This window comes from Aegilops tauschii, chromosome 4 (genome assembly GCF_002575655.3).
Source record: "Aegilops tauschii subsp. strangulata cultivar AL8/78 chromosome 4, Aet v6.0, whole genome shotgun sequence".
NCBI classification, from domain to species: Eukaryota; Viridiplantae; Streptophyta; class Magnoliopsida; order Poales; family Poaceae; genus Aegilops; species Aegilops tauschii.
In genome coordinates this window covers 3,457,611-3,469,915 of record NC_053038.3, presented here as the reverse complement: position 1 = coordinate 3,469,915, position 12,305 = coordinate 3,457,611, and the positions used below count along the sequence as shown (strand labels likewise).

The 12,305-nt window shown below is 48.5% G+C and overlaps 2 protein-coding genes across 2 annotated transcripts; one reads left to right on the top strand and one right to left on the bottom strand.

Moving 5' to 3' along the window:
* The first annotated feature begins 2,819 nt into the window (after nt 1-2,819).
* Nucleotides 2,820-6,461, top strand: LOC109774308 (GDSL esterase/lipase At5g03610). Its single transcript, XM_020333030.4, has 4 exons — nt 2,820-2,983; nt 3,133-3,399; nt 5,398-5,669; nt 5,773-6,461. The coding sequence occupies exons 1-4, from the start codon at nt 2,929-2,931 to the stop codon at nt 6,298-6,300; spliced, it is 1,122 nt and encodes a 373-aa protein (XP_020188619.1). The 5' UTR covers nt 2,820-2,928; the 3' UTR covers nt 6,301-6,461.
* Nucleotides 6,462-6,686: 225 nt separating this feature from the next.
* On the bottom strand, nt 6,687-12,305 carry LOC109774307 (protein HIRA). Its single transcript, XM_020333029.4, has 10 exons — nt 11,812-12,305; nt 10,680-10,955; nt 10,203-10,454; nt 9,690-10,087; nt 8,605-9,607; nt 8,270-8,480; nt 7,934-8,168; nt 7,680-7,802; nt 7,469-7,586; nt 6,687-7,196 (listed from the first exon to the last, which is right to left on the bottom strand). Exons 1-10 carry the CDS (start codon nt 11,917-11,919, stop codon nt 6,933-6,935), a joined length of 2,988 nt encoding a protein of 995 aa, XP_020188618.1. The 5' UTR covers nt 11,920-12,305; the 3' UTR covers nt 6,687-6,932.

Genomic DNA, 12,305 nt, shown 5'->3' with positions numbered 1-12,305 from the left:
GCTCTTAGAGCTGTACGCACTTGTCTCGGTCGGAATCAGGATGCATGGAAGGTGCGTTCCAGGCACACGAACGTACGTGAACCCTACTCGGTCACGGCTTCCACCGATCCACCGACTAGTATATTTTCTACCGATTGATCTTCGGCCGCATCTGATCATCCGTCATCACCGATGGACGACGCGACCCCCGGCAACGGCAACGACTTCCTCGCCGGCCTGCCCTGCGACATCCTCCTCCAACTCCTGCGCGGCCTGCCAAACCCGGCGAGCTGATCAGCATGTGACGCCTCGTGGCGGCACACGTCGTTACGATCTACAGATGCAGCACACGTTCCGCTCCCTGCCGACGTGGTGGGGGTGGCGAACCGCTATCCAGCGGCAGTACTCGCCGCTGACTGCCCACAATACACGGAGAAACAGTAGTACGTGCATGTGTAACAACTTGGCCAAGTTTCTTCACCGCGGAGCTTACCGGATCGGTTGACCACGCCTGGTCTCACAGAATCACGCACAGATCTGCAACGACGACTGCAGCAAGATCCTCTGGCCCAGTTGCTTCAGCCCACGGAATCGGAAGGGGCTGGCCTCTAACATACTCCTTTTAAGACCTCAATTGATTATGAGGCCTTAAAAATTAGGAAGCATAGTGCATTCTATAAAAGAATTGAATGAGATAGCTTCGACAAATTGTTGACCCGGTCAAAATCGGGTTACCCAATTCTAATTGGAGACCTCAATTGAATGTGGGCACTTTCAAATTAGGGAGCTTAGTGTTATCGAGGATGAGATAAGCTTGCAGCGTGGAAAGTAAAGAACTAACAACAACGCCTGATAGGAAAACTTGATTTGTTTTTCGAGCATTTCTTGGAAATTGTGAACAATTTTCTAAAATAAAAAAAATTGAAAAGATTAATATTTTTAACAACACTATTTTTTAATTCTGAATATTTTTTGAAATTGTGAACCATTTTTAACATTTTGAAAAAATAACAAAGCAAAAAGATGTGAAATTTCATTCTTTGTAAAAAGAATGTGAAATATTTCTGGAAAATGTGATCGTTTTTTGAAATTTTGAACGGTTTTAAAATTTGGAAATTTTTCTTAAACTGTGAACAATTTCTTAACTTCAGATCAAATTTTGAACATTTTGTGGAAAAGTTTTGATTTTGTTTTGTGTGTTTCTTTATTGGTAGTTTTTCTTTTCTTTTGTGGGTATTTTGGCATGTTGGATAATGTAAATATTTGCACACAATTACATACAATATGTGCGAAATTGACACTATTATATGTTCATTGTTTTGCATACTACAAAAATCACAATTTTGGTGTAAATGTGTGTGCAAGTTTTTCTGAAACAAATCCATTATCTTTTTCTTAAAGGGTAATATCTTTTTTTGCGGGAAAAACCTCCGATCTATTCATCTTCAATCATAGTAGTACAACAAACACTAGAAATAATATAAAAAAATACTACATAATACCAATGCCACAAATTCATTGTTTCTTATAGAACTTCATTGTTTTGATTTTGCATTAGTTATTATTTTGTTTTCTTTCTTATTTAAAGGGTAATATTATGCATGATTGCTTTCCTATGTTTTAAAAAACTGCACGCTTTGCCGACTGGTAGAGAGTTGGGTTACTACGTGCTATGCAGCGCGGCTTAAGCACGCGGCGTCTGACAGTGGCACTGACTAAACTCGACCAATAATAGGCTAAATTAGTGATAACATCAGCTTTATTAGGTAGGTTTGTGGGTGATGCATACGCGGAGCATGCATCTCGTAAAGCTAAGATTCTGCTGCAGTGGCACGCTAGTCTATTCTTGTACACTCCGTTCCGTTCCGCCCGTCCATCCATGCAGAGAAGAAGAAAAACGCGCGGTAGCGGTAGGCTGTGTCAGAGGTCGGAGAATAAAACATGTTCGTGCTTGGAGGCTTCTTCTGACTTGCTAGCTTGTGCTGCCACAGGAATGGAATCATCTTAACAGTTGTTGCGAGTATTTTTTATTTTATTTTATTTTATTTTATTATGCTCGGAGCCTCGGAGTAGCACAAATTAGTAGGGGAGAAACTGCTAGAGAAAACAGTATATTAAAAACCAGATTTGATAATTACCATGCAACTGAAAAACAAATTTTGGGTGAGAGCCTTTTTATGACATGTATTAACATTTTACTAGTTAAATCTATGTTTAAAATTGGCATAAAATATGAAGAAGACCAATAACCTTCAAACGTGGTTCGTCTGAGTGACGTGCGTGCATGCGGAGTGCATGGAGACGGTTCGGAGGGTGGGGTTAATGCAGTCCGTCCCCATGGCCGACGGCGTATGTGGCTGACGAGGGGGGCTGGCTGGCTCGCTGTAGCACGACGGCGACGGTGGGCCGGCCGTTTCGGCGGCGGTTGGCCGTCCAGATCGGCCGGTCAGACCGATATCAATACGCCGTCCTGACCAGAGCAGACATGGCCAGGCAGCAGCGGCCATTATTCGGGCTACGTATATATAAAGCCAAAGAACAAAACCTAGTGTACATACGTACGCACTCCTGAGTCAAATATACACACACGAAAAATCCCGGCAAATAATAGAAATTAAGAACAGCGTCTGGTAGTACGTAAATTGTACACCAGCGTCCAGTAGGTACGTGTTGACCATGCATGCACGCAGGGGTGCTGACATGGGCGCCGTTCTACGGTTTCGAGAAGGGAAGGAATAATGGCGGCGTCCGCTGATTGCCGGCGTGTCTCCATCTCTTCTCGTCGCGGCCAGGGTGGGAGATATATATGTATGGCGTACAGCTAGCTGCACGCCGTCTATAAATACCCTCTCCGTCCTTCTACACCACACACCGCGCCATCGCTCGCAGGGCGGCAGACGGGCGCGAGGCCGGCCACGTACCACACCTCCACAGTGGGCGAGGGACACCATGGAGCGTCGCCGGAGCCGCTCGCCGTCGGCGACCGCCGCCGGAGCCCTTCTCTGTAAGCCAATCGATCTTGTAGCCATAAAGAGGCTGTATATTTATTGATCTCTCAGCTAACCACGCTGGCTCACTTGAATTCTGCCTCGCTCTGTTCCTCTCTGCCGTCCACTCATTGATTGCCCTCTGTCTCTCTCTGATGAACTGAAGGCCTGGCGGTGCTGGTGGTCGGGGTGCTGCTGCCCGCTGCGTCGGCGGACGGCTGCCCTGCCGGCGGCGAGCGGGCGAGCAAGCAGGGGAGGAGCCGTCATCGTCGGGAGCAGCTGTGGGTGTTTGGCGACTCGTACGCGGACACGGGCAACCTGGGGAACCTGGGGCGGGAGCTGACCCACGCTTGGTACGACCCCTACGGCAAGACCTTCCCGCGCCGCCCCGCCGGCCGATTCTCCGACGGCCGCGTCCTCACCGACTTCGTCGGTAAGCCCACTAACCACGCTCTGCTCCTCCTTTGCTACTCTTGGCCGTCAATCACTACTAGTATTAATTACCAGTAGTAGGAGGCAGTGATCGTCGGTACTCCTAATTAACACTCGGACTGTGAGAAGACGTAGCACGGCGGACGGCGGCGGTGCGCTAGCTAGCTGTATGGTGCAGTGGTAGGAGTAAACACATGTGTGCAGTTGGTCGTTGGGTCGTCATCATCATCCATCCAAGGGAAGGGAAGGTCCGTCCAATTCCAATAGATAGATAGATGGATGGCCGAATTGATGCTGTCCATGGACGCATTCATTGGCAGATAGATACGTCTCTAGGCTGGTGGACGACGACATATCCATCCAGTAACTAATCTTGTTCGAAATTACCAGTTGGGTGCGTGCAACATGCATGACTTGCTTGTCGCCGGCAAAATGGCCGGCGGGCGGCCGGATCACACGCCGGACGGCATCCCCTTGTCCATGCATCTGTACTTGTGTACCCACACAGACACACATGGAGGATGCATGGAACTAATAACTCCATCAGTCCGCGCGCGCACATGCACGCCCAACCTCGTGAATCTGGACTAGTTCCCTCACCCACGACCCTTGACACGACATGGGAGTACTGTACTGCACATACACCATAGGAGGTCTCTGCTCAATCAAAAGCCTAATACCATGGACAGATCGACGCGTCCAGTGCAACTCTAGTCTTCCGGTCAGAGTCCCAGGGATGGATGGAGGAACCATGTGTGTCGGCTTGTCCGAAGCGCCGGCAGGTCCTCTCACCATCAGATCAGACCGACATTTTTGTTGCAAAGCAGCTAGAGCTACAACGACCTAGGGTGGTGCTGCATCACACTCAGCTACACTCAGCTACCAGTATCAACTGCATGCTAGTTACGACTACAGCGATGCATATTCCTCAGGCAACGGCTGGCGATGCTCTGTTTCGTCACCAAATTTGATTTGAATATGTGCACGGTATAGATCACTAGCGAGCCAGATCTTTCTCGTACTGACTACGTGCTGCCATGTGCGCCATGCACATTATTATTTAGTTTATTTATTTATGTATAACCAAAAAAGTCTCAAAAGCTAGTAGCAAATCTGAATCTGCTAACCACTAATGCCACAACTTGCTACTTCCATTCCATGTCAGAGAAAGGGGCAGTAAGATATTCCCAGCTCCAGCCACACCCCTGCCATCTTCCCGGCCCTTTTCCAGCACAAAAGCTAGATTAATTAGCCGCTACTCGCTCCGTCTAAAAAATAAGTGTCTCAACCTTAATACAACTTTACACTAAACTCGATACAAAGTTGTGACACTTATTATAGGACTGAGGGACCCTCCGTTTTAAATTGTGCGTCAGATACTTCCTGCTTCCCGTGAGGCCAAAGGTGAGCACGGCGTGAGGAGCGCCGAGCGCCGGCCAAGGCAAGGCCGGGCCGTGATCAAATGGGAGCTCACAATAGCCGACGGGAGCGGGTCTGGAAATTGACGGTGCAGGTCAGGGGTCGTCGGTGGAGCTATTGACCGGGGTGCGGCTTAGAAGTATGGCTTGGGTGGGACTGAGCTTCGGTGCCTTAAAGGCACCTGCCTTTGGGTCTATGGCAGGTGGGCCAGCCACCCCACCTATCATAGGCCCAAAGGCAGGTGCCTTAAGGCACCGAAGCAGCGTCCGCTTGGGTGACGGCTAGAACGGCGATCGGGAAGGTTGAGGGAAGGGCAGAGCGGCGTGTGGCAGAGGGGCCGCTGTGGGAGGAAGTAAAATGTGTGTTTTCTATTTTTGGCCGTTGGATGACGGTCTGGTGGTCCTGATGAAATTGATCGAGGCAGATTAAATTTTCAGGTAACTGACATTTAGGCAAATAGTTATACTACACCATGAGATCATCACTAATCTATGTTTCAGATGAGTGTTTTGTACTGTCTCCCACATAGTGTTTCTACTTAACTATTTTGCTCTGACGCGGCATATGCGTGTGAGTGCAGCTTCGGCGTTGGGGATGCGGACGCCGGTGGCGTACAAGGCGCGGCGGCGGGCGTCGCGGGAGACCCTCGCGCGCGGCATGAACTTCGCCGTCGGCGGCGCCGGCGTGCTCGACACCGGCAACTTCCAGCGCAACATCAGCGCCCAGATCGACCTCTTCCAAACCATGCACCACAGTCCTGGCTGCCGGGCTGGCAGCGGCAAGAGGACCGCGCTCGTCGTCGTCTCCGGCAACGACTACGCCTACGCCGCCGACAAGGACAACGGCACCAGCGTACGTGACCGCGCTGCTACTATCTGTTACTGTCAGATGTCAACCTTACCCATGACTGACTGACTGACTGACGGGGTTTTGTAATGCTGCTCTCCGAGTGCAGGCGGCGATCGCGTACATCCCGACGGTGGTGCGGGAGCTCGGGGGGCAGCTCCGGCGGCTGCGCGACGAGGCGGGGATGCGGAGGGTGGTGGTGACCAACCTGCACCCCATGGGCTGCACGCCGACATTCACCCGCCTGCTCAACTACACCGGCTGCGACCCGCTGGCCAACGCCGGCGCCGCCCAGCACAACGCCGCGCTCCGGTCCGTCCTCGGCGCCCTCGACCCCAACAACCGCACCTTCCTCCTCCTCGACGTCCACACCCCCTTCGCCGCCTTCCTCCTCAACGACGACAACAATGGTGACAGCGACAACAAGAAGTTCAAGAGCACGCTGCGGCCCTGCTGTGAGAGCTTCAGGCCCGACGGCTACTGCGGCGAGGAGGACGAGAACGGCACGCGGCAGTACACGCTCTGCGACGACCCCGGCCGCTACTTCTACTGGGACGACGTGCACCCGACGCAGGCCGCCTGGGTCGCCGTGGCGGGCACCTTCAGGGCCGCCGTCAAGAGCTTCCTCTCCACCTGACAAGACATGGCCATGGTTTTGGATTTGTGATAGACAGAAGCTACCATTACTAGTACCCAGCAGAAAGCAGTACTAACCAACACCATTGTTCTCCCCTGTGTTCTGCTCCACCTGAAACAAGCAGCTTCCAAAATACAAGCAAGTGCAAAATTTGCTCGATCTGTTTCTCCTCCACTTGCCTCTAACATCTGAAATTCGCTACTCTATTCGGAGTAAAGATCGATGTAAGCGAAGCCGAGCATCGAACTCTGACGGATGAGCGAGAAGAGAATACACCATTTCGCTTCAGAAAAGGAAGCGGATGCACCGTGCATCCTGCTCGCAAAAAAGAAACGGCATTGCGCCTATGGACCCAAAAAATTCCTCAAGACCTACGGATAAAACTGTTACAGAATCATCAGGCGACCTCGCTTTCTTTCTACTGTTGTTACACTCGCGATACAGCGAACAGGTTAAAGTCGTTCCGCCGAGGTCACACCTTGACGAACAGGCGGGGGACACTAGGAACTACAAGCAGAATAAAACAACCACGGGAAAGTTCTCAAAATAGATGCTATGGTGTATGCACTTTTCTCTATGCTTACCAAGGGGTCAATAAATCGCCAGCAAACCGGACCGGAAGGGTTTGTTCGCTATGCCGCGGTGTCCTTGGCTTCTGTCGGTGTCACGTCCATTTTATCGACCTTGGCATCTGCTGCTGGAGGTGTCACGTCCATTTTATCGACCTTGGCTTCTGCTGCTGGAGGTGTCACGTCCATTTTGTCGACGTTTTCCTCGGCGACGCTTTCGTACTCCGACAGCAGGTCCATGAACTCGTTGAGCAGCCGCTGGACTTTGCGGTTTGTCGCCATCGAAGGAAGTATGTCTTCCCTGAGAAGTTTATGTTTCTTCATTCCCTGCAAAAGTTGCCACCAGCAAAGTTTATTGATCGAAGAGCGCAACTGACGCCGTGTTAAAATCGAATGCAATTACTATTTAATTTAAGGTTTCTAAACTCTTCAGTTAATCTAGAAATTGATTACTATAATCCAAGGTTCAAATAATCCATCTTCTGTGAAGCTAGTATCTGTAACAGGATGGACTAGAGCAACTAATAGAAACTACCAGTCTATGGAATAACTAAACATTCATATGTATGCCATGGAATCTAACAGGAAAAGAGCCTTACAAGAACATCAGGATCCCATGACGGATTATTCGCATCGGTAGACACATCACCAACCATGCCCATGGGAGGGCCAAGAAAGCTCTCGCAGACTTCACGTAGGCGAGATTCATCTGCCTCTCTGCAGGCGCAAAGAAGGATTTCAGCAAAGCATGATACCACTTCAAGAAGAAATCTCTCAACCAATTGAACAGATAAAGTTCATGCTTACAACCTTGCCAAAAACCTAATGTAGGATAGGAGGCATTGGCGATATTCCTGTGAAGACTTCAAAGCCAACGAAGCTGCTAGCTGGGTCTCAAGATGGGCCCGCGTCTGCACTCCATCGTCTGTAACCCTGAGGTGGAAACAGTCACACAGGTACATTCAGAACAAACTCTGGGATACTGTGCAATAGGCACCCAGCTTGTCACAGACATTAGTTTCAAGCATCTATAAGACTAAATAAACCCAAGGAGCTTTGCATACCTGCTCCAAACGGGCTTTCTAGCCATGAACTTTCCTATATCAATCTGCAACTTTCCTAGCTCTCCACCTTGAGTAGAACTAAACGAGCTAGAAAAATTTGATGCTGGAAAACAATCATCCGCAATCCTTAGCCAGCACTTCATGCTCATGTCGTAGAGGAAAGCATGCCGGGTGGCAAGGACAACCAAGGGCGAACCACATCTTGAGAACTTAGCAGATATAACCTTTACTGTACCTGTCACGCAAGAAAGAAAGTTCAACTTCAAGAAACAACATGCATCAGACACTAATCGATATGCAGCAAGGTGAACTGAGGACTGGATGTAAATATTTTACCAGAATCTTTTGTTGAGGCCTCATCTGGAGAGGTAACCAAAGAAGCCAAAGAATCTTGCAAGATGCAGGTCCTGTTATTGAGATCCCATATGTACATTAAACCTCTCCTTGTTACAAGTAACAATTTCCAGCAGTCATCACAATCTATAAAAACAGCCGAGGAGCCCATCATCATCGCTGGCATTGCTCGCATCCCACATTTTGTGTAAACCTAATCAAACCAGAACACAATTGATTGGGTAGTTTAGGGCTAACATTTTTCAAAAAACTGAAAGCACACAAAATCAATGAAACAAAAAAAGTACATCTGATATTTTACTAGGGGTTATTTCTACCTGCAGGCAGCCATCTTCACAGCCAACTGCCCAGAAGTTTGCATTACCAGCCAAGACAGTAACTTTTCCGGAGATGCGATCTGACCAAAGAGTTTCTGTTCCTTTTGTACATCTAATCTCGGTTTCTTTTGTTGAAAAGGAACCACCCAGTCCAATCATATCACCTGCAGAACGTTCTACTGGCTTGGCTTCAAGGCAGACTGGCAAAGAATCATCATTGTCCTTCTTATTGAATACAAAAATAGAGAGCTCAGAGGAGGAGGCCAGCAAGCCTGGAACAACAGAACCAGTGTGTTCAACACTCAACCTTCCATCCCTGCCAGTACCAGTTGAAGCTTTTTGAATAACAAGACTCTCGCTAATGTTAGCTCTTGCTGTGATGCCAGAGCGTTCCCTAACTCCACAATTGTTACAGTTACCGGTACCGTAGGATGATCTTATTCCATTCTCCCCAGGGCGCATGCGCTGATCTAAGGATGAAAAATCAACAACTTGATTCTGAGGACGGTTGGACAAGTTTTCCTGGTTAGAAGGAAATCCCACTGCCTCTGGAATTATTCTTTTCCGACCATCAGGACGCCGATATTCCCTTTGTTTTACTGGACTAGATACCCGGGTAACTTTCGAGGTGTCATCAGCCGCTTGACCTGCTGTTTTCTTTTCGCCTTCAGGTAGAGTTTCAGGAGCTTTCTGACTCTCCACAACCACAACAGGAGGTGGTTTAGGTACATCTGCAGGAACTTTTGGGGGCGCCTGATATTGTTGGACGATAGGTGTCGCCTTCTTGGCAGCCAATTGCTTCACTGATGCTTCTTCTAGCAGCAACTGCGCAGGGCTTTCAGCTAGATTTGATTGCCTCCCTCTGACATCACCATATCTACTCCTCTTTAATTCATCCAGTTCAGAATCACTAAGCCTGTATCCGAGCTCCTTTGCTTCAAAGTGAAAGGTCGCAACTGATCCATCCAGAGAGCACGCAAAAAGTGAATAACCATCAGGGCTCCTGTCAGGGAGAAAAAACGGTTCCACCGTTAGCCGCACATGGCAACATTTTTTGTTACAAATATAAGGTTAAAGTGTCTTACCAAGATAAATCAACCACGCTTTGAGTGAAGAAATGCTTAGCAACAAACAATGGCCGGGCACCTGCTGTTGTCCAAACAGTAATAGTCCGGTCTTGACTTCCAATAGCAATAACATTATATGGTTGATATTCTTTTGCTGATGTTTTTGATGCTCCATTGGCCCATCCAGCTGGTGCCGTCTTTGCATCTTGACCAGTAGCTAAATTCTTACGGAACATCGAGTGATTAAACTTCACCACCACCACAGGCGCATTATGTCCCAGAAAGTCAAAAGTTGCAGTCCACTCGCCCCGTTCAAGCACAGGGGCCGAGTGCCTAGGTTTCTGGAAACCATGAGTTGTGGTTATGAAGTGGCCACAGGGCGACCAAGCAAGCCGCCTAAAAAATGTCGAACCAAGCTGCGGAACACAGAAAAGCAATATTTTTCAGTAAGAAAGACTTCTCTGCAAACAAAAGACATGTCAGACACAGAAACAGTAAATTGATAACAAAATGGCATGAAACATAACATACAGATTTTGACCAATGGCCTTCAGTCTTGTGAGCAAGACTCCAGTCACTCGTACGCCATATGATAACAGTCTTGTCATCTGACTGGCTTGCAATAAAAGATCCAATAGGATCCCAAGTAACTCCTTTAACTAAGCTGGAATGCCCCCGCAAGACGGCAGTGCAAATACCGTTTGTCATGCTCCAAATGTGAACAGTATTGTCCAAGCTGCCGCTAGCCAACGTCGAGTCATCAGGGGACCAATTTAGATCTACCTACTTTCGGCATAAGAAACAGATACGCGATTAATACAAAAGACTAACAAAGACAGCTCAGAAATTTTGGCTGATAATTACCACATTCAGATCTACCTACTTAAGGCATAAGAAACAGGAATGTGTTTAATAGGAAAGATAAAAGATCACAGTATCAATATTTTTATCAGGTTTCCATAAATTGGAAAGAAAGATAACTGGACTGAAATTTTGGCAGATAATTACCACGTCCGCAGTATGCCCCCTTAAGGTCATAACGACCTTCCAATTTTCTATATCTGCAGGTTCTCCACTTCCAAACTCAGATGTACCGGAACCAGCTTTCCTTTCATGAATTAGGATAGCTTGATCGTCTGATCCTGAAGCAAGATAGCGTCCATGCTTGGCCCATCTCACACAGTTTACTGATCCAAAATGGTCACGCATTGTGGCCAGCAATCTTTGGTTGGAATCATCATTTTGGTTGTCTTTGCTCACGGATTTCATGTTCCATATGCGAACCTATTTTGGAAGAAGGCAAACAGATGGAGATTAACAACGGGCATGTTACTTAACAAATCGGTTAAAATAGAAAAAATAAAGTACAAGAGTTGATGTAAAATTCTTGCAGTTTGACACAACAAGTTAAAAACATCAACACTGCAGAATCCAACCAATATACCAGCATTCTCAAACAAACATCCTAAACCATAAGCTTCTATTAGTTACCTCCCACTAGTAAGAAAAAAGACTTAATTACCATCATAAGAACGGTAGGCTTGAGCCCCACATTTTTTCAAGCTTGACCGGAGTGTGCTACCGAATAGCAACAAGTTCCTAACACTACTAACAGAAACTAACTTCAGTCAAGGACAACAACGAAGAAGCAGCACCAATTGAGACACACAACCACGCAGATATCTGTAAGCCGGTAACGACAACACTGAATCTCACAAGCTCCTGCAGAGAATGACATATAAAACGAGCAATGGTTACCGCTACAAGACTGAACCTCACGTGTTCGTGCACAGAACGACATATCAAATGAGCAACAATAGCCGCTACGACACACTGATGTGTACTATTGCCATCTACACTTGAGCTCAACACCAAAATTCTGGAAAGAACTGAGCTTGGCACTACCCCCCTAAGACCGAAACGACAACTCTGAACCTCGCAAGCTAATGCAGAGAACGGCCTGCAAAACGAGCAATGGCTACCACCACAACCCACTGATGTGCACTATTTCCATCTACACTGAACCTCGACGCCGATCCGCCGCTGGAAAGAACTGAGCTTGGCCAAGCCAAGCCGAATTCCCGGTCTACAGAGCTCAAATCACGCGAGAAAAATTAGCAAGAGGGGAAAAAAATTCAACCTTCTGGTCGCCACCTCCCGTGGCGAAGCGGAGGCCGCTGGGCTGGATGTCGATGGAGAAGATCTGCAGACCGTCATGGCGAACCCAGCTGGGCTTCTCCGTCAGCATCTCCGCGCCGCCCTCTGCCTGCCGCTGCCGTCCCCCTTCTTCGTCAAGCCGAGGCGCCCATGACCAAAACCCTAGAAACCGAAAACCCTAGCTCCGGGACGGAGGGGAGGGCGGGAACGGGAGGCTCCGGAGCTCCGGGATGCCGGAGGCGGGGCGGCGGGGGCGATTTACGGGGTGAGGCGGCCGGGCTCGGGGACGGCGGCGAGAAGGAGGGCGCCGCGGCGGCGGCGGCGCGAGGAACACGGCGGCGAGGGAGGTGGGGACGAACGGGAGCGTTCGTGAGAAGGGCAAAAAAATCGAATCGAATCGAAGAATTGAAACAAAAATTACAAATTTAGAAACTTGATTCACAACTGCTGCTTTGAGATTCGTGCTGCTTCGTTTGT

Bases quoted from the DNA above. Each gene is read 5' to 3' on its own strand.
- LOC109774308 (XM_020333030.4), top strand. From the start codon at position 2,929: ATGGAGCGTCGCCGGAGCCGCTCGCCGTCGGCGACCGCCGCCGGAGCC. The intron at 3,400-5,397 runs GTAAGCCCACTA...GTGTGAGTGCAG, and splicing joins CGTCCTCACCGACTTCGTCG to CTTCGGCGTTGGGGATGCGG. The intron at 5,670-5,772 runs GTACGTGACCGC...CTCCGAGTGCAG, and splicing joins ACAAGGACAACGGCACCAGC to GCGGCGATCGCGTACATCCC.
- LOC109774307 (XM_020333029.4), bottom strand. From the start codon at position 11,919: ATGCTGACGGAGAAGCCCAGCTGGGTTCGCCATGACGGTCTGCAGATC. The intron at 8,169-8,269 runs GTAAAATATTTA...CTTGCGTGACAG, and splicing joins GGCCTCAACAAAAGATTCTG to GTACAGTAAAGGTTATATCT. The intron at 7,803-7,933 runs GTATGCAAAGCT...TTTCCACCTCAG, and splicing joins AGAAAGCCCGTTTGGAGCAG to GGTTACAGACGATGGAGTGC.